Here is a 24,988-nt window from a genome sequence, read left to right on the forward strand (position 1 = left end):
CTGGGATATAGCTCAGTGGCGTAGCAGCTACCTGGCAAGTACAAGGTTCTGAGTTCAATTCCCAGGACCAAACAAAAAAAACAAACCTAAGGATTGTAAAAGTAAAAATAGCTTATTCATAGTATTTTTGTGTGTTTAATTTTTTAATGCTTTACATTGTATATTTGTGTCAAAGGTATATGATACTCATTTTGTCAGACTTATGAATGAATCCAACTTAGGAATGTTCTCTTGGAACAGAACTCATTTGTAAGTTGGAGACTTACTGTACTTCTGCAAACATGAGCACCATGCTCAGGTACCACTTGCAACCTGTCTGTACCCTAGCTGAAATCTGCCCATGGAAATATATATTTAAATCCCTGATATTGGGATCCTTAAAAGCAGTAGACAGGTTTTAGGTTGTAAACTAAATTAGACTCAGAAATGATAACATTAAAATGCTGAATGTGCTTGTTAGCTGGTGCTCAGAAAACTGGCTCCACATTGGAACCAGTAAGGCCAAAAATGTAGGGTGCTCACATGACTGTGCCATGCAGGGGCAGAGAGGCATGGCGAACCCAACTCTGCACCCAAGGAAAAACAGCAGTAATAAAGACTGCCTCACATAGAGTAACTTAGAAATTATTTTGGCATCTCCTTTATTTTCAGTGCTTCTACACTTGCCAAATATCTAAATACCTTTTCCTTCCGTGGCTCAGAAGGCCCTCAGTTTCCTTGACAATGCTGAGAAAACTTCCAAGGAAATTCAGGTACAATGGAAGATTTTAAAGATCAGTACACATACTCCTCAAAAAATACCCAATCCTTTGATGAGCTGTGCAACTGGCTTCTTGAGTCACAGAACATTTTCTGTGTCTAATACTTTACTGTTACTGGGATGTCCTTTGTTCCTTAAGGAAAATGTGCTTTAGAAAAAAATGAGATGCTTTTGTGTGTAAGCCATTACTAGGTGGTGCACATCTCTGCAATTTTAAATCTGAAAGTTATTGACAGTATAATGTATTACAATCACATCGCTGATCTCTGGACTACAGTCAAGAGCATTAATGTTACATTGTGTACACTACTTGATGTAACTTTGAGCTGTGACTTGATATACTGCTATATACAAACATATAGATTAACTTTCATCAATAGCTGTACTAACCTAGACTTCAAATCAAATGTCTTTCTACTTATACAGAGAACAATCAAAATTAAAATATACTCAGATTTACTGTTCTTTAACTCCAAAGGAGATGAAACATTGACACTTAGTTTTGTTAACATACCGATATGATCAAAGAAAGTACAGATGAATGAAGAACTATTAATAGAAGGGGAAACTACAAACAGGTCAAAAAAGAAAAAAGAAGAAAAACAACTGCAGAGTATTGGAAAAATATAAGGAACCTCAAAAGCCTATGGAGAAACATTTTTGAAAGTAAACATTGAACAGAGGCTATTTTTAAAAAATAGACACATTGAGCCAGGCCTGGTGGCACACTTCTGTAAATCCCAGCTGCTCCACAGGCTGAAGCAGGAGGATCACAAGTTTGAGGCTAGCTTAAACTGTATCAAAGTAAAATAAAAAGGTCTGGGGATGTACCTCTGTGGTAGAGGGTTTGCTAAGCATCGATAAGGCCCTGTTTTCAACACACAGTACCACCCCCAAAAAAGTTGCATTGAGTCCAGAGCCCAGTAACTATTTGCTGAATAGACAATGAGCAAGTGAGGATAAATAACTGCTGGAGATAGAGAGAGAGAGAGAGAGAGAGAGAGAAATGGACAGAGACAGAGACACAGAGAGAGAGAGAGAGGGAGTGTTGCTATATATTTTTGTTTCTGGGATAATCTCATGTCCCAGGAAAATGGATTTTCTAGAAATGTGATAAATAGTATGCTCTGTAATTCAGTTCTTAATGTGAAAAATATGTTTCTTAATGTGAAAAATAATAATTCGCTTGTTGAATTCGAGATGCTGGTTATTTTCAGACAGCAAAGCATACTAAATCATTTTTAGAATTGTAGGGGAAAGAGAGACTGTAAACAATCCTACCTGAAGCAGTTCCTGTGTTTCACTCAGTTGACATCAAAATCTGTGTACTGCTAACTTTAGAGCAGCCTGTATAAATAGAATATGTCAATATGTCAACTGTGATGAATTTTTCAGTACTTGAATTGTCCTTTAGTCAACTTGGGTTAGGTCAGGTCTCAGAGAGACATGTGTAAGCCTTCTTTGGCTCCTTCAGAATCTAAACTGTTTGTATATGCTGATTCTGCATGTAAGCCACAAAAAAGTAAAGATGCACTTTTGAGAGACAAAGTAGTTCTGAGCCATGTTACTCAATTCTTCCTACTTGGAGAACTTATCCTTAAGGTCAGTGCATTACATAGTCAGCTATCCTGTTGCTGAATGCAATACCTGACATCCACAACTTAACATAAGAAAGGTTTAATTTAGCTAATGTTTTAAGGGGATTCAGTCCATGGTCAGCTGGCTCCAGTGCAGAAACCTCATGGGAAAGGACCTGGCAGAGCAAAACTTCTTAGTTCATGGCTGCCAGGAAGCAGAGCACAATAACAGTTCCAGAAAGCAAAGGATCAGGGACCATATCTAGTATCCAAGGTCATGCCTCCATGACCTACCTCTACCAATCCCCTGGGTGGACCCAGAGCCAACTGAGTTGACATTCTACCCTAGCCATTCTGTCTAGTAAAGGATCAGAATATAATGAACTTGAGTTTATTTTATGGAGTACAAAAACGCAGGGATCGTAAGTATTATCAGGAACTCAATATAGGCCAAGAATCCATGGGGTTCCTCACGTTTTCCTAAGAACAGGTATAATTTGGAGTCTAAAAATACCTGCAACAAAGAGCAACAGATGAAGATAGAGCCTGTTTGAGCTTACAGATTAGTGACTTCAGGTCTTTTTGAGTATGAAAATTTTGGGTTAATGTCAAAATAGTTAAACATATAGTAAGTTCTGTGCTTTTAATTCCTGGTCTTTGAGACACTGTAATGACACAAATTTTCTAATTATTTAATAATGCCTATTAATTCATTATTAATTATTAATTGTAACTACATTTACCTTTGTCTGAAGATAGCATATTTATCCAAGAAGTATTAATTCATTCTACAGACAAAGTTTGTTTTCAAATGGTTTGTGGTGTTTTGCAATAACTTCACGGTCCCTACGGATCTGTGGCCCACTGGCTAACTACGATCTGTGAACAGACTGCAGATGTGATTATTTCTAAAATTCTGGAGCTAAGGTCATACCTGCTTGAAGACAGGAAGGTGAACAAGAATAATTAATCTGCTGGCTCAGAGTTCCCTCTCTGGTCACCTTCCACATTCATAACCAGGAAAAGTGACAAACTTTGCTATTACATGAAAGATTCCTCTAGCAGAAAAAGAATCCTTAGTTCTGGCCATTTTTCCTAACATTCCCTAAATTCTCTTGTGAAGAATGTATAAGTCCCCCTATATAAGTCTGTATATAAGTCTCTACTCTTTAAGGCCTCCTTTATTCAGACCCTTCCAAGAGGTTCATCCATGTGAGAATCCATGCAGCTTCTCATTCAGTTTCTCTTTCTGTACATTTACTAACATTTCCTTCCCTCCAAGAGCATCAAATTAAAAAAAAAGAGAAAACAGCACAGGTCCATAACATTAGCTCCAAACTGAGTATTGAAAGCACTGCTATGCCAAACAATCCAGATGTTCTTCATCCAGCCATCTGTTACAGGGTTCTTGATTTTAGTTATTTTTAGGAAAAAGAATATTCATCCCATGAAAATTCAACACCCAATATCTTGTTTACCATGTTGGTGGGAATTCAAGAGATGACATCTCAATGTGTTTTCTCCCACATATCATTTAGTACAATTTCCTCCTGATTTATACACATCCCAGGGGCACATTTGTGTACACTAACGTTCAACTTAGCTCTACAGATTTGAAATGGACTGCATCTGCTCACCAGGCCACATCGCTTTTCTTAGGACAGTTTTACAATGACAGTTGTCCTGCTGGGTCAAAGCTTAAGCAAGCACGGCTGTCAAGGAAACAGTGGCTATAGATTAGGAAGGATGCTGGACCACCTGCAGCGGATGCTCCTGGACAGGGCTGCAGGCACTGTGCTCACGGCCCTCACTGAGGAACACATTCAGAGAGGCACATTTTCTTATTGACTCACAGTAGGGAAGCACAGTAATTTGGACTGCAAGAACTGGTCTTGCTGAAAACACAAGAATGGGCCAAATGGCACAGGAACAAAACACTTGCAAAAGCCTAAATCTTTCTCCACCTCACAGTTGGAGCACAGAGATTCAGCAAAAGGATTAGAAGGCTGTTTCCTTGGCACATGCCCAAAAGAGAGAAAGGAAATGCAAACTTACTCCTCTAGTCTATTCGACAGAGGCCTAATTGAATTAGATATTTTCCCACCAAAGAGTACATTTAATATTGAGGTGATAGAATAAGCCTGGGTAGTTTCTTCATTCTGCTTTATACTTTAGCCTATTTGTGTATTATGTCCCCCGGGCATGGGCTTGGCCAGCAAGTGCTTCTCTACGTAGCAGGGAGTGTGGGGGCCAGAAGGGACTCTCATTCTTAAAGAGCGCAGAGAAGTTCTGTCACTAGGAAGGGGACAATGATGACCCCTGAATTCCAGATACTACACAACTAATACATGACTGGCTCTCCACAAAAAGCTTGGGGCTCTTCTCCCTTGTCATAACCCACACAGACCACCTGTAAGGTCTTGGGGCTCTCAGCAGGGAGAACAGAGTGTGCAACAAGGGAAAGGGCTTTGGCTCTGCACCGGGCAAGCAACAGCATGACTTCCCCTAATGGGGGAGGGTACACACTCGGGTCTCTGCAGGCTGGCACTGTGGTCTATGGCCTGGGGACTCACCTGGAGAGGAAGCCTTGGCAGCAGCAGTCTCCAGAAAAGCAAGACCCTAACATCTACATGGTGTCAGTATCCCACTCTGAGACAAGGAATGAGTGAGAATGGAAGGACTAGATCTTGCTTTCTGAGGAAGGAGCAGGCATGAATTAAACTGGGGTCCAGGGCCCCAGTGAAACTGTGCAGGATTCAGAGCCAGATTGAGAATGAAAAAAGGAAGCACTGAGGTAGAAGGGGTAAGGAACACAGAGAAAGGAGTTTAGCATAGGAAACCACCAAATGAATAAATTCCAAGCCTACCATCCAGTCAGACTAGGACTCTCATGGTCTTCTCCTGGGCTGGGCAAGGGTGGGGAAGTGTGTAAGCATACATCTTTGATATCTTCCTCTGAGCATAACCCAGAGGGCGAGGACTGAGTTTGTGATAAGGTGACATCTGCCTCAGATATTCTAAGTGTTGGCTCTGAGCAGCTTTAGTTCCAGAAATATCCAGATCCTGGGCAAGTGGGAACAGATGGCCACCCTACTCAGCCACACCTGGGTTCTGTGGTACAACTGCTCTTCATATGTGTCACCACATACCAGGACCGGTGGATGCATCATGCACTGGAAGGCTCTCCACGATAATGCCGAGAGCTTTCCTTTCATTCCTCTGATGAAAACGTCTCAAGTTTTAACTTGTGCAAAAAAAAATAGTTAAGATTTTGACAAAGCAAAATGATAGGAATTAAGAGTGGTTGTTATATTACATATTCTTATCTTTAAGGAAGTTGCTCAGATTACCAAATGTAAGAATGCAAGATTGAAGAGAATACATTCATTAAAGAGAATACAAAATAAAAAGAGAGACTACAAAATAAAAAAAAATTAGAAATGATACAGGCCTTCACTAAACAAGATGGTAGGAATTCACCAATGGTTGTTATAAACCTTGTATCATTTTTATTGTTTTTGTGTTGCTTTGTTTTTGTCCATGTTGTTATTTTGTTATTGTTTTTTTTTTTTTTTTTGTCTTTTTGAGACAGGGTCTTGCTATGCAGTTCAGGCTGGCCTTGTGCTCTCTTTGTAGCCCAGGCTGGTCTCGAACTTGCAATGATCCTCCTGCCTCAGCCTCCCGAGTGCTGGGATTACAGGTATTTTGTTATTTTTTTTACTCTCTTTAAAATAAAAAAAATTTTGACAAAGGCCTAACCTAATTACTTCAAGAGGGAAGATGGATTTGTGTGAGTGGGAGAGTAGGGCCTTATCTCTCCATGATTCTTCAAAGTGCTGCTTCTTAGTGAGGTACCTCCCAAGTCTACCTAGCCTGACTGCATGCCCATTCTTTAAGGCATATGTCACCTGAATCTCTAATTCAATTAAAGCCATAAGATGCTCTGGAGCATCATCGCCTCAGGGTTTGTATGGGCTGAGGGACGGCATGCTGACCTGAAAGCTGTCAGGCATAATTTCCTTTGGGAAAGAAATGTTTCACCATGCCCGGGAAATGAGTTCAGGGTTCTTAACTTATTTTGCTTATCACAGTTCATCAGTACTGTTTTTATGGCTATTTCATTGTAGCATAACCAGTTTTCCCATTTTATGCAATGCAGTCCTATTTTTAAAAAGTTAAAGACAAAGAAACTAAAGAAATCCACTTATATATACCCATTTATAAAAGGCTGTTTCCCAAAATATGAAGTATGATTAAATTAATTCTTAGCTATAATGGTCCATTTCACAGGTATACCAAGTGTCCTGACACTTTATATGCATTCAGGAATATTCTGAATGAAAGAGGGTGTGATGGTACACACACCACAGGTATCATATTTAGGAATCATTTTAGGAATGAGGGCTTTGCTGTTGGAACTACTCACTGTGTGAAGTGAAAGAAAGCAGATTTAGGGCTGGACAAATTTCCAATGATTTTCTTCCTAGTATCTTTTAGTGTTTTCACGGCTTACAGCATTCTGCTTCTGAAGACCGGACTGGCCTGGAGACCCCTTCAGCACTCCTTGCCCTTGCTCACCTTATGTGAATCTGTTGAAATGCATTCCATGCAGAGAGTTTTCAAATCTTACATCTGAGCTAACAATTAAAGGCAACAGTCAACAAAGACAGCATGACTGAACCGAAATGCCACACGGCCCTGACGATCCTAATGAATGTCAGAGCATGATGTAGTTTCTCCTTCCAAAGAATAAAAAATGTTTATAGAAATTCCCCTTTGAAAGGAAATGTCAGATATTCCCAAAGCTAGAAAGTCCCTTTCTGTAGTAGTATTGATGTTTATGGGACAGCTTATTAAAGTGTAAAAAAGACGGCATCTCTCAAGAGTCAGAAGTCTTTCTGGTAACTGAGGTAACCTCAAATTTAACACTTTTAAATGAGGTTTTAATATGTTTTAATCTTTCTGATTTTAGAGATGTATCACAGTGGGGTCATTCATATTGATAACTGGCCCCCAAAATCATTCTGACATCAGAAAGCTTCAACATCTGTTCTTCATGCCACTTAGATATATTAGCATAAGAACTGCCATGAACATACCTATGAGTGAATATGTATTGATATAATATCTGGAACTCAATTTTAATAAGCTAATGAGCAATAAATTATATAGGCATATCATAAAAATAAAGTTATAATCAAATTTCATGAGTTTATTGGGCCAATATGGCAAAATGGCCAATATGGCATGAAAGTATCACTAATGAATGTGGATATATTCAGTCCTTTGTTATCAGAGATTTTGTTAAAGTTGTAACCTACTATTCTCTATGAACATTTTCTACACAGAGAGGGCTTGGGAGTGGGAGAAAGAAGAGGGGTTTTAGGATAAAAGCCTTTAAAATCTTTGAGCAAAAATGAAACCAAAAATGCTGCCACACTTATGATCTATGAGATTGTAGAATCTAGTTCAGTATGGCTAAACCTAGCTGATCAACCAGTGTATCAATCAGCTACTGATAAATAAAGCTGCATGCCAACCATCAGTCTTAGTAGCGGTGTTACCTCCCCTAACCTTGTACTGCCCTAGTCATCTACCTGAATCTTTAACCCAACTTAATCTTGTTTATTCGTGAGGACAGGATGCTTGTAGGCCAGAGGTTTGCCTTCAGGTTGGATCTAAGATAGCTGCCACAGTGACTGCCAGACAACCTCAAACTTCACAGTTAGCCTACCTGCATGCTAAATGACACTCCTCCCAGCCCATGAAAGCTGACAACTGCCATGATGATGACTGAAAAGAACCATAAAAGGAACAAAAAGAGATGGTGTGTAAATCCCTGAAAAATCTATGCCGGTTCCCAGGAAAAACATGAACATTCCTCCCCTCTGCTGGCCTCTCTCTCCCCTTCGTTTCTTTTACCTTGTATCTACGAGCTAAACTCACCAAGTCAAGAAGTTAAGTTGTGAATTTATCTTCCACTTCTATTCTTAGACAAGAATAAAAGTCTCCTTTGCTGCTCAACTGGTGTTCAGTCTTGTTACTGGGGCCACAGTTCAAAGAGGGAAAAAGGACCCAGGTGGGGGTCTGAAATTGGTGAAAGCATAAAGCAATAAACAGTAGTTTAGCTCAGATTTGTAGGTGGGTTGGGAAATTGCTAACTTAGGTTTGGAGACTCTTTACTAGACCAACTTTGCTCCAAATTCCCCCAGCACACCCTGGAACTAGTAGAAGGGTCTGGAAATATTCTCCTCATGGTAATGGCTGAAATGCAGAATAAGGCTGAGCCACACAAGTACATGCAAGCCTCACCTGCATCACACCTGGTAACTTACCATTAGCCAAAGGACATCACACAGCCATACCGAACATCAGAAGGCAGGCAATCCATTTCACAGACCATGAGTGAGGTCAAAGCAATTTACATGACCATACTCAGCATCCATGGAGCCCAGAAGTGTGTTCATTTCATGGAGTTGAAGAGAAAAATGTGATGACCAAATGTGTATTTAACTCTGATTCTAGCAGTGAACAAGTACTGTTACAGTCATCTGCATTAGTTAGTTTGGCTGCATGATTAGACACCTCACAACTCTGCAGCATACCAAGATACCCTAGCATGCTGTAATTTACGGAGGAAACAGTGCTTCCCTGACCATGCTCCCCAGGGCAGCCGTAGGACATCTGTAATAGCTCTGCTCCCAGCTGCAGCTCTGCCTCTGATGAGCCCATGCTGGGAAGGATGTGTGGTATACTGCTGAGGTATGCTACATAAAGGCAGAAGGTAAGAGCAGGGGACCTTCCAGAAACTTGCCTTTAATGCTTTGTTCTGGAGCTAGGCGTGGTGGCACACACTTGGAATCCCAGCACTAAGGAGGCTGAAGCAGGAAGATCACCACAAGTTCGAGGCCAGCCAGAACCACATAGTGAGACTCTATCTTAAAAAAAAAAAAAAGTTTTGTCCTAGGTTGGTAGAGCCCAGTCAAGTCAGGAGGCCAAAACTGGCACTGGGTATGGATGGGCATGGAGGTGTATTACCTAGGGAGAGGTACTGCTGCAAGTCACATGGCAATGGGTGGAGATGGATGTATGATGCTCTTGCAGCATAAGTGAGTATTTAGGAACATGAGTGCATTCTCTCAAAAATAACACCACTTCTTGGTAGAAAAAAAGCTCACCAAGAAATAATCCTAGCTCTCCACTAGTTACCAACAGACCAAGCCTACTATTAGCAAAAACTATAGACACTCTCAATGATGTGCCCATTTCTTCTGTTTTGACGAGCAGACACATTAAGCATCTTTCCACATCTGAGGCCATAGCTCTGATGAACACTGTCATTCAATATACATTACACACACACACACACACACACACACACACACACACACACACCATTCATCCCTGCACACCGTACTTTTATACGTCTGTCATTTAGGACTGGAAAGTTGAATCAATGATCAGGTGTATGGCAGAGAAATAGCGTAATATAAGTAATATTTAAGAAGTAATGTTAAACTGATACCAGGAAAATTTTACATTTACTAAAACATGCAAGGAATTTGCCTTATGAGCAAAACAGATGATGTTTCCAGGGCAGAAACAGCTCTCATCACTGATGTGTATCCATGAGTGAGTGGATGACTGGATGACCTAAACGTATTGTGAGATCCTGCTATGCCCTGGCCATGCTTGTGCTGTAACTGCTATAGATGTACCAATAACCTGGCTTTAATTTTCTTATATATGCCTTAAAATTATAGTATTTATATGCTAAAAGGCTTTTAGGAATCATCAGTTTAGCTGTCTAAACTAGTTCTTCTGCCTCAGGTAACTACCTCCTGTTCAAAATCTTACCCATACTCTGATTCCAGTTTCTACAAAACTTCCTAAGAGCTCAAACCACTTGCACACTTGGCAATGGATTTCGATTTTGGACTTCCTTTTCAGAGAATACTAGTTACACTGTAGGTATACTCAGAGACTCAGAAGTGCTGGCCACCAGTACTTTTACTTTTCCTGCTGGCTGTCCCTGTCACAGAGCCAGAGGCCACTCAGGATCTTCAGCAGATGGAAGCCTAGGGACTAGTGAAATAGACAGACAGAGTTGTCTACCCATTAAAAAAAGGAACATCCATGTGAGAATGACTAAGATGACTGACAGAACGAACAACCCATGGATTAATCTACCTGGCTGGATGCTGGAATCAAATTTCTTGTACTTATTTTCTCCCCTCCAGTTACTAAAGTCCAGAGACCGATATAATCCTAGTTTGCAGCGAATTTAGGTTGCCTTCTATAATCTACAGCATCTTTGGGTAGTTTTAAGCTAGGTACTTAGGATACCCTGAAACATCGCAGGACCTCTGGTGTCAGAGACGAACCAGCTGGACTGGCAGGCGGCCGAAGTATGGTCGAAGAGAAGAGTACAGAGCGACCAGATCTCCTAGAGCTGCTTCAGATCTTACCAGATTCTTTAAAATCCCTTCAGACTTCCTCTGATCCCTGCAATGGCTGCTCTGAGGATAAGGTGGACATTACAGAGAGGTCCTGAGAAATGAGGCAATTTATACAATGACAAATTTTGAAAATCATGATTTATTGGGAAGAGGTTCTGTGGAAAACAGGAAGAGCACACCTGGCAATTCAGCCTTGGCCCCAAATGTCCTTGAGATGTATCCTGAGTGTCAGATGCAGTCTTACTACAAGTGAAGTAACTGTGTAAACATAAGGTTTCAAGGCGACCCTAACATTGACATGGACAATATTTATTTGGCTCACCGAAATATGAGTAATTGATATAGGCCATGCTTATCACTGCACAAAAGCTGTACTGCTAGCACCTGCTTTTATTTTGCTGTTGGAGATCAAGTAAAATCCCTCTAATGCTAGCCAGTTTTTCTGGGTTATCATAAGAGATATTTTATTATGTCTTGTGGGAACGTAAGGACTTTTGACATAGAAAACTATGGCTTGCCCTATAATATAACTTAAATCAGTTATTAGCAAGGTGTTTTAAACTGAAAATGTTAAATTCTCTTTTTGAAGATAACACTTGGCTTTTTCTGCATGTTATACAATTTAAAATGTTAGCAGTGGATAGCTTCAGTTGGAAGCCATTTGCTAGCTGAATTACCCTTGAAGAAACAGCCATTTCCGAGCGTGAGCCTGAAACGTGAGTGGTGAGCTCGTGAAATCCACGGTATGGAAGTGCTTAGAAGCTACCAGATGAGGGCAGCTGAGCTGCATCTACCCCAGGATGGGACAGTTTGAGCACCAGTAAGGATACTACTGAAATAACCAGAAAGGATTATTTAAATCCAGGAGTTTATAAGAAGGTGTAAAAAGCCACATAACTCTTTGACCAATTTTAGAGGCTGTAGGGATCAATTCACTAGTCTGAAAAGAAAATGTTATTTTTGAGATGAACTAGGGTAACCAAGAGTTGATTAAAAAGTTTAGTTTCTACACAAGTACACAAGAAATAAATGAAAGAAAAATGATATGAGAATACTGTCATTTTTTCACTTTTGATGAGTTAATTCATCCAGACAATGATTATCAGTGGCAGTCCACTTCCTCAAAGAAGAGACAAGCAGACACTAGGTCTGCCTAATAGAAATATATGAAGCCACTTGTAAAGTAGTCATGCCAAGAATATCAAACTCAGACCCAATTAAATTCTAACTACCAATTTACAGGAGATTACAAAGACAGAGGAAGCGTTAAATGAGTCTAAGAGATGTAATCAAGAACATTCAGTTTTCAGAAAACTCTATAGGAAAAACACCCAAGATTCTTCACCCTCAAAGTTGTAAGAAAAAGTAAAAGGCCTTATGGATGAAAGAAACCCGAAAAGACCTATTAACCATGACAATATACAAACTTCATGAGGCTCCTAAGATGACAAAAAGCTGTAAAACGTTGCAAGACCATCAGCAATTTGCAAACATTGACTTGATATTTGACATTAAGGAATCATGTTTAATTATTTTCATTAGAATAATGGTATTGAGATTATAGTCTGTATAACATTGCCCTCGCAGTTTGCTCTTACCGTAGCTACCAGTCTTCACAGCGAGATCAAAGTTCTGATTACTTACACTGAACTATGAGAGCCAAATGAATATTATTTTACTGTTCATTCAGCAATGTCCTGAAGATAGTGTACACATGGCCCTAGAGTCAAGTAAATATATATGTGTTTCTATGTTAGAGAAAAATATTACAAGGTGAAATGACCTACAGGCTAGCACACGATTCTTAATCAGCAGGTGAGGGGAGTAAGTGGCATACAGAAAACATAAGATTGGTCATAAGCTGGTAATCACTGGATCTGGGTGATGTGGACAGAGATTAAACTATTTTCTCCAGTTTAAGTACATCTCAAAATTTCTATATTAAAAGTTTATAAAGAAAAAATAAAGTGAAAACTTATTGGAATAACAAGAAGAAGCAACAAACAGGAACCCAGAACTTAGTTTGGTGACAAAATGCCAATTAGTGGTAGCTAGGATGCTAGAGTAAATTCCCTAGAGAAAAACACTAGGCTTTAATCTTAGATTTTGAATGGAAATAAGTGGTCTTATGGCTTAAAACTCAAATTACAATCACTTGGAAACCACTAGGCTCGAGCGTTCATGATCTGGTACATAAGCACAACCATGTACAAGATTAATTCCCTCTTGAAGTGATTGTTACTGTGCTCATGAACTTGGGGCCAGGTCAGTGGGTCTGTGGGAATAGCATTGAACCAGACACTCACAGGACATGTGACAGCAGCTGCTTCTCGGGTCACAATGGGATCTCAGTGATTCTCACCATGACACAGGATATGCCTGGTTGATGCAGCATTACATTCCATAAGCCATTAACACAGAACTATTGTTTCCATATTCTTATAAACCTCGGTCCAGATCCTACACCTCTGGAGCAATATGTGCAATATCTTCAGGTTACTGCTAAACGAGTAGCAAAAAAAATCACTTGGCTATTAAAACTAAATACACATAATCATACCTGTGATCCAGCTGTAAGGACCTACAGCTAGGGGGATGAAAACAAGCTGGGAGAGAGGCAAAACATTTCTTTCCCTAAGGAAATTCACAGCTTAAGTGTGTTCACTCGAAGAATGACAAGGACTGACCTATCTTAGTGCTTTAAAAAGACACGTTTTATCTTTGCCACACATTTTCAGAGTAGACGTCAGGGTTCATCATTAAACAACTTGTAACAGTGACAACTGGTCAGTTGGAACCTTCTTAAACAGAGGCTGCTGTTTCTCATTTCAAAAAGAAGAGAGGCATAAGGTAGAAATCCAAGCAAATCTGATTAACTTAGGGATGGTTGGGTGAGAGGGAAGAGGATGATAAAACCAACAAAACTCATTTCTCATCATAACATTCTTATTAGAATATTTCCATCAAAACAAGCTGAATGCTACAAAGAAAATGATGCTAATGTTTTAGAAATAGTTTTGTCTAATAATTTTAAGGTTTAAGTCAAGATCCATATCTACTAAAATTGCTAATATCTCTTTTTTGTAGCATTTACTTTTAAATATCACCAGATTTTCAAACATTTTTAGATGTTTTCCAACGTGGAAGGTAATTTAAAACTCACTGTCTTGCAATTTGTTCCAATTGGGAACATGATAAAAGCCACATTAGTTCCTAGAATAAGAAAAAGTAGGACCATGAAATTGTTACAACTTCAAAAATTTCATAGGCTCAAAAGATAATTGCCACTCTTTAAGAAAAGGAAGAAGGGCGCAGGCTGTGGGCAGGAACGGGAGAAGCTTGGCCAATGTAATGCAGTGTTCGGGCTGAGGCTAGAAGTCGGTGGAGCTTTCCAGGTTCTGTGGCTTTCGGAAGATTCTTACAGCAGTTACTATGTCAAGCAATACAGATGTTCCTCTTTCTTCATACAATGAAGATCAGGGATCTAAAGTTATCAGAAAAGCTAAAGAGGTACTATTTGTCCCTAAAGAAAGGACAAGCTTTACAGCAATTGTAGCAGATGGACTATACAAATTGAAGATCAAAGAAATACTAAAATGTCCAGTCACCTGATCTGCATGCATTATAGCAGCCCAAGACCTTGTTGTGGGAGTAATAACCCTTGGTATGGGCTATTCCATGAACTGGGAATTCTGGGGGAAACCTAAATTTAGAAGTAGAGATGCTGCCTTGGTCTTTTTGGAAGTGCTTGTTTAGTTAGAATCTCACGTTGAGGTTATATATTTGTGTCAAAAATAAATCATCTGAGTTGGCTCAGACTATATTAAAGTATTTTGAAGAATGGTTTTTTTTCCTTGCAGACTTGATGACTAAGTTAGTAGCGACTAGTTCACTAACTGGGTCATTCAAGGAGTCAACATGAAAGAAACATGTCACCTAAATGCACTTGATAGTGTTAGAATTTCTACCTTTCTTTTTTTTTTTTTTTTTTTGGTTTTTCTCCGGTACCGGGAACCGAATTCACGACCTTGCACTTGCCAGGCAGGCACTTTTGCCGCTGAGCTAAATCCCCAGCCCCCAGAATTTCTACCTTTCTTAAATCCTCGTGAAAAAATTAGTTCTAAAGAAGATACCAAGTCAACCTTCATGTACTCTCAGTCTGCTACCAAATATCACATGCTTTGCATGTTATGTAGGAATCCTGTTGACCCCAGTTTCTTCCGCTTTTATCTGTCTGCCTGTGGACTGGTGTGAGAACTTCAGTTTTTAGAGTTGGTTGGCTCTTGAACAACTCTTTCAAAACATGCATGAGATATAACTTATGAACTGTCTTACAACTGGATGTGTGTATGTGTGTGTGTGTGTGTGTGTGTGTTTTCAAACCTAGGAAACAGAGCTTCACAGAAGTGGTATTTATTTCAGAATGACACTTGTAAACATGAGAATAGCTTAATTATGGATTCCAGTTTAGCTCTTTTATAATTATACAATTATGGTATATTTTTCCTGCCTTTATATGACCATAACTTTTAAATGTCATCTTGAAACAGAAATACTTATTTTAAATGCTAATACACAGATAAATGAACACTTTTTAAATACGTTTATTTAAACATATGCAATATGTTTATTTTCTCTATAAGAATTGTAAATGTTAAACATTTTACCCCCAATGGAAGTGATTAATGGTTTATGAACAAGCTGGTTTGGTTAGGCATTACCACAAACTTTGATATACTAGAGATTGCTTGTAAACACTTGTAAAATTCTCTTGTCTAACCTGAACTTACATTTCATGGTGATAATATGGTATACATGCTGTGTCATTAAAGTAAGTGAACACATCAAAAAAAGGGAAGAAAAGAAATCTTAACCATTAAAGATTTGAACATAAGAGAGAGATTCATAAGTAATTTATACTGATTTATTTACTGGCTGTGCACATTAGAAAATCTTTTTTTTTTTTTTTTTTTGGTTTTTCTCCAGTACCAGGAACCGAACTCACGACCTTGCGCTTGCCAGGCAGGCGCTTTGCCGCTGAGCTAAATCCTCAGCCCCTAGAAAATCTTTTAAAACTGTGTTTATTTGTCTTCTCCTAAAAAAAGGGAGAGGAATGCACAGTATCGTCCACTTAGGCCCACCTCCTCTGTCTGGAGTTTTCAATGGCAAGCACAAATGCAAATCTGTTTTCTAAGCTACAGAGAGTCCGACTGCTCACACTCTGGTGAAGCTGGATGTCTTGGGCACCCACCTATAAGGGCTTTGCCACTTGCAACACATCAGACACTGTCACATGTGACCTGATGCCTGGGCTGGATGTTAAAACAACCCGTGAGGCATGGCTTTATGGGAAGTTCTCAAACCAGCTCCACCATCACAACGGCCACCCTCACAGGATCTTCAGGTACCTTGGCTATGTAGACTTATGAGGATTAACACCATAATCCACCAGATTCACAAGCAAGGTTGCACTGAACAATGTGCAGAACTTCCTCATTAAATATACACCTCAATGGCTAGAAGAACTCTCTACATGAGACTGTGCAAGACTCTACAAATATTTAAAAGTTTTTTTTTCTTAAATCCTCACAATTCTTCAGTACGTATTTTCAAAGTTCAATAATGATGTTACAAGATGACAATGTGTGACAATTTTATGTGGAATGAAACCAATTTGTGTTCTGAAAACTATACTTCATACTAAAAAACTATACTTCATACAAAACTGTACTTCATACAAAACTATACTTCATACAAAACTAAATCATACTTCAAAGGCCAGAGTAAAAGTATCATGGAAAAGCCCCACCTCACACCTAAAACCAAGTTTTCATCCACACATCTTTAGGTGCTAAGAGAAACAGGCATGGAACCTTTCTGATCTCTTACAAAGAACTAAGCACAAATCCATCTAGGACAGTGATGGTGAACCTTTCAGAGACTGAGTGCCCAAACGGCAACCCAAAACCCACCTATTTATCCCAAAGTGCCAACACTGCTATTAAATCTGAATGCTGAGGTTTTAGTTTAGAAAAAAAGAAAAAAAAAAAAAAACAACAACTATTATCCAGTGCTTGGCTGCTGGGGGAACTTGGCTTGCGTGCTGACAGACAGGGCTCTGCGTACCCACTGTGGCATGCATGGATGTGTGGCTCACTACCACTGTTCTAGGAGATTCCTTTCTGCAGGAGAAAGAACACTCCCATTTGATGAGAAAATTGCATTTTTAAAAACCATTCTTCTAACCTAAAAGCAGATGTAATAAAGGGAAGGAACATTATTTACACTCTGCACCACTCTCCCATTAAGGTGTAGCTAAGATCTACCAGACAGGAATGAAACAGTAATGTACTGAACCTAAAGTATGAACATTGTACATCATCAGAACTTTCTGAGTTCTTCAAAAGAAAAATGTAGAGACAGCGAGGGGTCAGCAACATTTCTAGTGGGTGCCTTACTATTACTGTGCCCCCATTCATGGACCAAATAATCTCAGTTCATTACATACACCTTCAGATTTTAAATTCCCAATGTCATGGTCAGCTATTATACAAAAGGTAAAAGTCCACAGTGGGTGCATGCCAAAATACCAGACTGTGCTTTATGTGTTCTCAGAAATCTTGCAATTAAAAAAATGCAACACTCTTTAATTCAAAAGGAACTTAGTTACTACTTAGTTACTACACAGACTTCACTGGCTCTCACTTACTGGAATGTATCTGAACTGTTACATGATTAAGTGTCTATATGATAATGTAATGAGAATAAGTGACCCTCACCCAGCCCACATAATTCTTAAATATCACAATCTACAAAAAATATGGAACACTTCACGAATTTGCAGGTCATCCCTATTTAGAAATTGTGCTAATCTTCTCTGAATAGTTCCAATTTTGTATAAGTGCTGTCACAGTCAGTGCTAGTATTCCTTTTATAATAATCCTTTCATGACTCTGCATTCCCTTGATCTTTTCAGCTAAAATACTGTCATATATTTTTTGTATGCTGTTCTCCAATAATTCAGCAGTTACTTTGAATATGTGTATTATATCCTCAACTGCATATCTTCCAAAGGCCAAAGAATAAGCTTTTCATTTTCTCCCATACATAGGTTCCTAAAAGGCCTTTGTTAGAGAAAGGAAAAAAAGGAGGAAAGAAAAAAAGGAGGAAAGAAGGAAGGAAGGAAGGAAGGGAAGGAGGAAGGGAAGGAAGGATGGAAAGAAAGTAGGAAGGAAGGAAGAAAAGAAAGAGAGGTGGAGAGGGAAGAAAGCAAATGTGAGCCTAAAGCTGAAATGCCGCATTATTGGTTGAGCTTTGATTTGAATAAATAGTATTTCTGAGACTAAATTTAGAAACAAATCTTTAGAGTGAACTGAGTATCAGGAAAGATTCACAGTTTGTACAATCAAAATGAATCATTAACTACTATGAGGTCAACAGTAAATAAACAACAATAATTCAAGTAACTGGGTCAAACTATTAAAATATAAACTGAAGTGGTCAATTCACCTCAACTAGAAATGATTTAGTCAGATGTTATGTTTATATATATATATAATTTTAAGGGGCAAAATTAAGTACATAATAATAAATTCATCCATTTTAACAATATTTTTTACTAGCAAGGAATAAAATTACCTCTGAATAACTTGACGAGAGATATTTCCCATTGCATTTAGCAATGCGCCTCAGAATTTTTAATGCTTTGTCTCCTTCCTTCCGAGTAATGAGCCAGCGGGGAGATTCAGGAACCACCCTAGTAAAGAAGGAGGCTTTTTTAAGTTACGTCAGGAATTTCAAAACCTAAAGGTTTATGACTTGAATTTTTCTATCGAAATGGATCTTTCATTTATATGCAGGATGTAATCATTCTACAAGTTGACCATAAACTCTCTGAAACACAGATTATCTTTGCAAATTTGCAATGAATAAAAAAATGTGAATTTGATAATTCTGTCACTGTTTTTAAAAAATATTATATTGCTTTTCCAAGCCATCCTATCCTGCAGTATAGTATCTCTAATACATATATGAAAAGAACTGGAGTTTAGTGATATTAGAAAAATGTTAATAACTTGATTTATATAGATTGATTTGTCTACAGATTAAAATCAAATGAGAGAAATGATTAAAACATGTCTGCATTAATAAGAATCAAATGCATACACCTGTACCTTCTTGATAATTTAATTTCTAATGCTCCTAGCATTTTCTTATTCCTCAGAGAATTCTTGCATAATGTTAATTTGCTTAATAAAGCATAGAGAGAAGCAAATTCATTACATTCAATTTGCTTTGTGCAATACTGGCAGATATAATTTTGCTGCCTCATAGTTTGCATTAAGATACTGCAAAATAATAAAATACAATGCAATTCTCTAGAATTTTGTGTTTTGGTATTTTTTATTTTTAGTAACAACTATTAATTTGATAATAAATATCTCTATAAATTCTCAAGTACTCTGAAAATCCTCAAAGCCGATATTCCTTCTGGAAATGTTAGAAAATTTCCTTCATTCCTTTCATCTTCATGTTGCCTTAGATTCTACATTTCTGTGGAATAAGTATAAATATGATAGTGACCAAAACCACATTACCAGTAATAAAGGAGGAAGAGAAAGTTGGGCAGCGTTATGGCTAGCTGGATCCCTTGCCAATTAGGAATGAAGTAGGCAATTCCAGGGAGAATTATGATTCCAAGGGTGAAGAACACTTGAATCACTATTCCCACAATCCTCCTTTGCTTTGAACCTACTATTTCTGTCACTGAAGGAAAACAAACACAGAAGTTAGGGGAGCTCAAGATCAACTCCAAAATAAATAGAGAGACATTACACCTGTTACATTCATTAGCATTGCCGGAACACTCTAGAACTCAAAGATACCAAGGCTTCCATATTTGCTGAAATGATGGAGATGCACTTTCTAGTTTCCTTAAATGTTTCTGTCTCACTCTCCTTCTCTGCCATGTTCCTCTTAGGCACCAAGCTTGGTACCTTTCTGGGTACGGTTGGTGAATAAAAAGAATATGCATTGGTTTTAGGGAGGCCTCAGTGATGATCATTTTTGGAAGGTTATTGCAATTATAAAAACAATATAGTAAACTGCTAAATTTTTATCACTGTATCTTTAAAGACTGGCACAGTATAGTTTCTTACAGTGGTTCACTATGAACATTAGACTTTACAAATGCTTTCCGTTATAACAAGGTCATTTCTATTAAGGACAATTTTCTCCATGGTGTTGGACTTCTCATTTATGCAACATTTCATTAAAATCACATGGGACATTTTATTGCTAGAATCCTTCCTCCTCTGTCCCTTTCCACTCATTGATTTATTCTGCTCTGGTAACCCTAGAATAAGCTATCTGAATGTTGTCCTAAGATCACAACCTGGAACATTCATACATATTTGGGTCACCTTAAAAATGTCTCACATTTCAAAACTGTTCCTTCTACTCCAGTCAGTGACAATCTCTCCTAGCATTATCACTCCTTTTCCCACCCATAAAGGTCTTGAAAATATTTTTAAAGTGGACATTGCTTGGGTACAGCAGTAATCAGAGAGCGGCGCCCCAAAGTCTAGAGCAATATTCTAAGATGAGCCTTATTACCACGGTCAGGAGTCTACCCTGCATTCGAATATAGTAAGTGGGTGGTCTTACACTAGAAACTGAACCAAGGGGAGCAGCTGTACTTTTCCAATAATATGAGCAAAAAGTAGAGGGAAGGCTTTCTTTCATACCCAGAAGAAGGTCAAACTTCCAGTTATGGGAGATAACAAAGGCTCATACACTTTTCACTTTTAGAACATATCTCTCACATGGCAAATAGTTCACATATGTGAGAATTAAAAGTAGTATTTAAGGACAGAAAATATTTTTTAAATGTTTCAAAGAGATGTTGAAATTTTTATAGACATTAGTTCGCAGTAAAGCAAAGCTGGAAAATGTGATAACCACGACATGAAGGGTCAGAAGTGGTTTATCTCAGTATTTTATATTTCATACTTGCTTCTAAAATTAAAACAGCATTTCAGTTTTCCAGAGAGGTCAGAAGCCTTCCCTCAAGCCCTTCTACTTACACAGACAATTATGGTCACAATGAAGCCTCCTGTAATTATTGTTAAAGGAAGGCCCACTTGGCAGCACTTCTTGGTCACCTGACCCCAGTTCCCAAACAGAGAAGAGGATACAATGAAGTCTTACCAATCACGTAGCAAGTGATCCATGTCCCCTTTCCAAACACACCTTGTAGGAAGCGGAAGATCACAAACACAGGGAAATTTGGTGCAAATGCCACCACAACACCAGTAACACCCACACCGAAACAGGATATTAGGTAAACGACTATTCTGCCATACCTTTTTGAGAAAAAGAGAGGAAAAAGGATCACCTTAAAATTTTTGCTCAATATAATGGGGGAAAACCTATCACTTGAGGGTTGCCAAGAGATATTGTAGGTATAGAAAATCTGTTCTCTCTAACTTCATTACTACAAAAGGAAAGGACTGTGGAAAAGTTTAAGAGTCATTTTATGGCAAAATCAGAGCAAATAAAACTAAATGCCACTAAAACGATATTACAAATCACAAAGATGATCTTTGTAACTGCAGTTCCCCAAGATGATCCATTCTCTAACACAACTATTTCACATGATGTGGCACAGAGGTGACATCTTCTAATATTTTTATGGGCAGAGTTACAGGAAGATTAAGGTAGAAGGAAGTAGCAGTGGTGGTATTACAGCCAATCACTTGCTCCAATCAGTTACCAGCTATACAGTCACATTATGTTTGCTTATTTTTTATTTTCACTTTTCCACAGTGAGGTAGTACAGAGGATCAAGTGAGATGTTAATGACAAAACTCTTTATAAACTGTGATGTTCACAACCAATGTGAATCATTCTTAATATTTCTAATTGTATTTCACCTTTTCTGCAACTATTATTAAAAAGCTTAGAAAAAAGCAGTGGGGGTATTGTGCACAAAACTAAAGGTATAGGTAGAGTGAACTGGTTCAGTATAGTTGTGTCAAATTATTGCCTAGTGAAAGTTGGTTGTCAATGAATTTTAAGACATTAAATTCTGATATTTTTCCATGAAATTTCCACAGCAACTTTAAACACGTTGCATCTTGCTTGAGTCAGCAGAATGGAGACAGAAGTAACCTTAGTTTATCAAGGTTTAAGTGAGTGGTTTTTGGAGTTTTAGGTTCACGGAAAAATTTGAACAGGAAATGCAGAGAATTCCCATGTGCTCTCTGCCTCCAAACACACAGGATCCCTTATTACCAGCAGCTCCTACAAAATGATACATTTGCTAGCAGTTACTGAGCCTGCATTGACATATCATCATCTAGAGTGCACAGAGTACATGAATGTTCACTCTTGGTGTGGCACATTGTGTGGGTTCAGACAAACACATATAATGGCATGTATCTGCCATGACAGTATTGTACAGTTTCACTGTCCTAAAGTAATTCTGCATTTTGCTTCTCCATCATTAATAGTTACGCCTCACCTCCGGAAATCACTGAATTTTTACTGTCTCCATGGTTTTGCCCTTTGCAGGATGTCATATAGGTGGAATCACTTAGTATTTAGCCTTTTCAGATTAGCTTTTTTTCACTTAGTAATATGCATGGGGAGGGCTAGAACAACCTGGAGAGGGAAGAGAAAATGACAGAAGAAAAAACTGGAAGGATAACCCATCTTGAAGTACTGGTTTGGTCAAACTCAGATTTTCAAACTCAGATTTTCAATATGGACTTTGGGGCATTTTATTGTTGAATTAGCTAATGAAGTATGGTTTGTGGGTCTCTGAAACGGACCCTGACCATTACCTGGTGAATAGCAGGACCACAAGGACCCACCAAGGCCTGAACTGGAGTGACCTGAGCATTGTCTGTCCAGATATGGCCAAAGGTCAAAGATTCCTATTCTGCCCTCCTTCTCAAGGATACAGAAAATTATTAAATCACTGCAAACATTTTTGTAGTTAGAATTACGATAAAGTAATAGAGTTAAACATGCATATGATGACCAATAACAATGCCAGAAAGAAGAATATTCAAATAGAAAGCACAATGGTCTTGCTATACACTCCCAGTGCCGTCTGCCATTAGCCAGCAAGTTCCGTTTATGAACATAAAATAATACCTAATAGTCTTTTAGGAGATTTTGGAAAATTGCCTTTTCATAGAGTTTTAAATCTGTAGAAGAATATGTACAATGATTCTTTTCTAAAAAGGAAAATAAATTTGGAGTGGGATGATTTTGGTAGTATATTAATCAAACCACAACCACAGAATTACTGTATCCAGTACAATATCCAGGCATCCCAACTGTAATATCACTGTATGTTAATCTGTTTTCCCTTGAACACTCTCAGACCCACCAAGAACCACTTTACCCTTCAACTAGTTCAAGGAGCAAGGAGATGAAGTTTGAGAAGGGAAGACTTTGTCAAACCAAACAAGTATCAACAGCATGAGTGGTAGAATAAAATAACTGTTTCCAAATTTAGCAAACCTATTTTTGTTTTTTTTTTGGTTTTTTTTGTTTTGGTTTTTTCTCTCCGGTACCGGGAACCGAACTCACGACCTTGCACTTGCCAGGCAGGTGCTTTGCCGCTGAGCTAAATCCCCAGCCCTAAACCTATTTTTGAATAGTTAACACAAAGTATGCTCCTTTCCACATGTGTGCATGTTATAGTGATATAAAATGGTTGTCACAGCTATACCTACCTGTCTGCTGCGTACCCCAATGTGAATGCCCCAGCCAGGAAGCCTAGGTTCAGGATGGCTTGGGTGAGGTCCAGCATCCATGCATTGACACAGACAAGATCAAACTGGGAAAACAAAGAAAAAACACCTGAAGACCCGAAGGTGCCTGCTTTGAAGTACTTTAGCTCTTGTGTAGATTACTGATCTTTAAATATTTGCTCACATACTCCTTAAATTTTGAAAATTAATCACATGCATATTTTACACAGATATAGAAATATTTTTTCAGTTTAAATACTTGTAAAAAATGTAATTTCTAGCATACTGTACATACTGGTTTTTAAATAATGTTGTCATATCATTTTTAAAATGTATCCAGGAGAGTATAAATACAGTAGCAATTGGACACTTACACATTCATCCCATAAAAATGAGTTCTCTAACAGCGTAACATTTGACATCAATCTTTTTGTGCTTTGAGTGCTTATTTTTATTCCCATATACTTTTATCCTAATTTAATACACTTTATGTAGAAAATGTTTTATTGTTTATCATATGTCTGTGTGCAATGTTATATATTAATTGACATTTAATTTTTTAAAATTTTCAGTGCCACTATCTTTAAATATTAGATTTTTTTTCTGAGTTATTACTTTTAGTCCATAATTGAAAAAAACATGAGTGTCATGCATTCTAAGAAATAACTGTTATACAAGAGTAAAGTTCTACTGGAAATATACCTGCCAATTTCTAGAAGATTAAGAAAAAGACGGGGAGAACTTTCACAGTTAGGTCATGAAATCTGTGGATGAATAAAATTCATTCATAGAATGAGCCATGGCTCCACATCTATTCTATTCCTGTTTTTCATTTCCATAAATTTATCATCCAAGAAAGCTTGTGTGTAAACATAAATGAATGGGAATGGAGTTCTGTTTTAGTAGTGTTACATGATTTTTTGACATCTACTTCAACTAATATGTCAAGATTCACATTCTGATCTAACACCCAAATTACTTTTACTTTTCTAATGGCCAGTGGTCATTTAAGTCTTGGCACAATTTTGCTAGGAGAAAGAAATGGAAATCACCAGACTTATAAAAAGTTATTTAATCTAGTCATTAGTCACTTTCTTTTCTTTGTCTTCTTTTCATTTTATTAAAATTTTTATTTTAATGTAATATAAGCAGATATTAATAAAGAAAATACAAAAGCACTCTTCTATGAAAAATAAAACAAAATTTCATTACAAAATCATTAGCAAATAACTGTGGTTACTTTACTGAGTCACTTTCTTTTTAAACTACTTTCTTATAACCAAACCCAGTATTTCAGACTGTCCCATGGTTTGGTGACCCACAGATTGTTAAACTTACAGTCAAAGCATCATTACAGGGTGGAAGAGGGTGGTGATTCCTGTTCTCATCTGTTCTCAGGAAAATTCATTTGAGGGAAAGAGGAAA

General features: G+C 38.1%; 1 protein-coding gene across 1 annotated transcript in view; it reads right to left on the reverse strand.

The window, feature by feature from the left end:
- The window catches only part of Slc22a3 (solute carrier family 22 (organic cation transporter), member 3), a gene marked incomplete at its 5' end in the record, with an annotated part of 109,568 nt that overhangs the window by 25,647 nt on the left and 58,933 nt on the right, over positions 1-24,988 (reverse strand). Inside the window, 4 exon segments of the mRNA XM_005390702.2 lie at positions 18,435-18,552; positions 19,394-19,562; positions 21,006-21,160; positions 23,546-23,649. Coding sequence (XP_005390759.2) covers positions 18,435-18,552; positions 19,394-19,562; positions 21,006-21,160; positions 23,546-23,649 — 546 coding nt within the window.

Source organism: Chinchilla lanigera, unplaced genomic scaffold (assembly GCF_000276665.1).
Source record: "Chinchilla lanigera isolate Chin_1 unplaced genomic scaffold, ChiLan1.0 scaffold00038, whole genome shotgun sequence".
Taxonomy (NCBI): domain Eukaryota; kingdom Metazoa; phylum Chordata; class Mammalia; order Rodentia; family Chinchillidae; genus Chinchilla; species Chinchilla lanigera.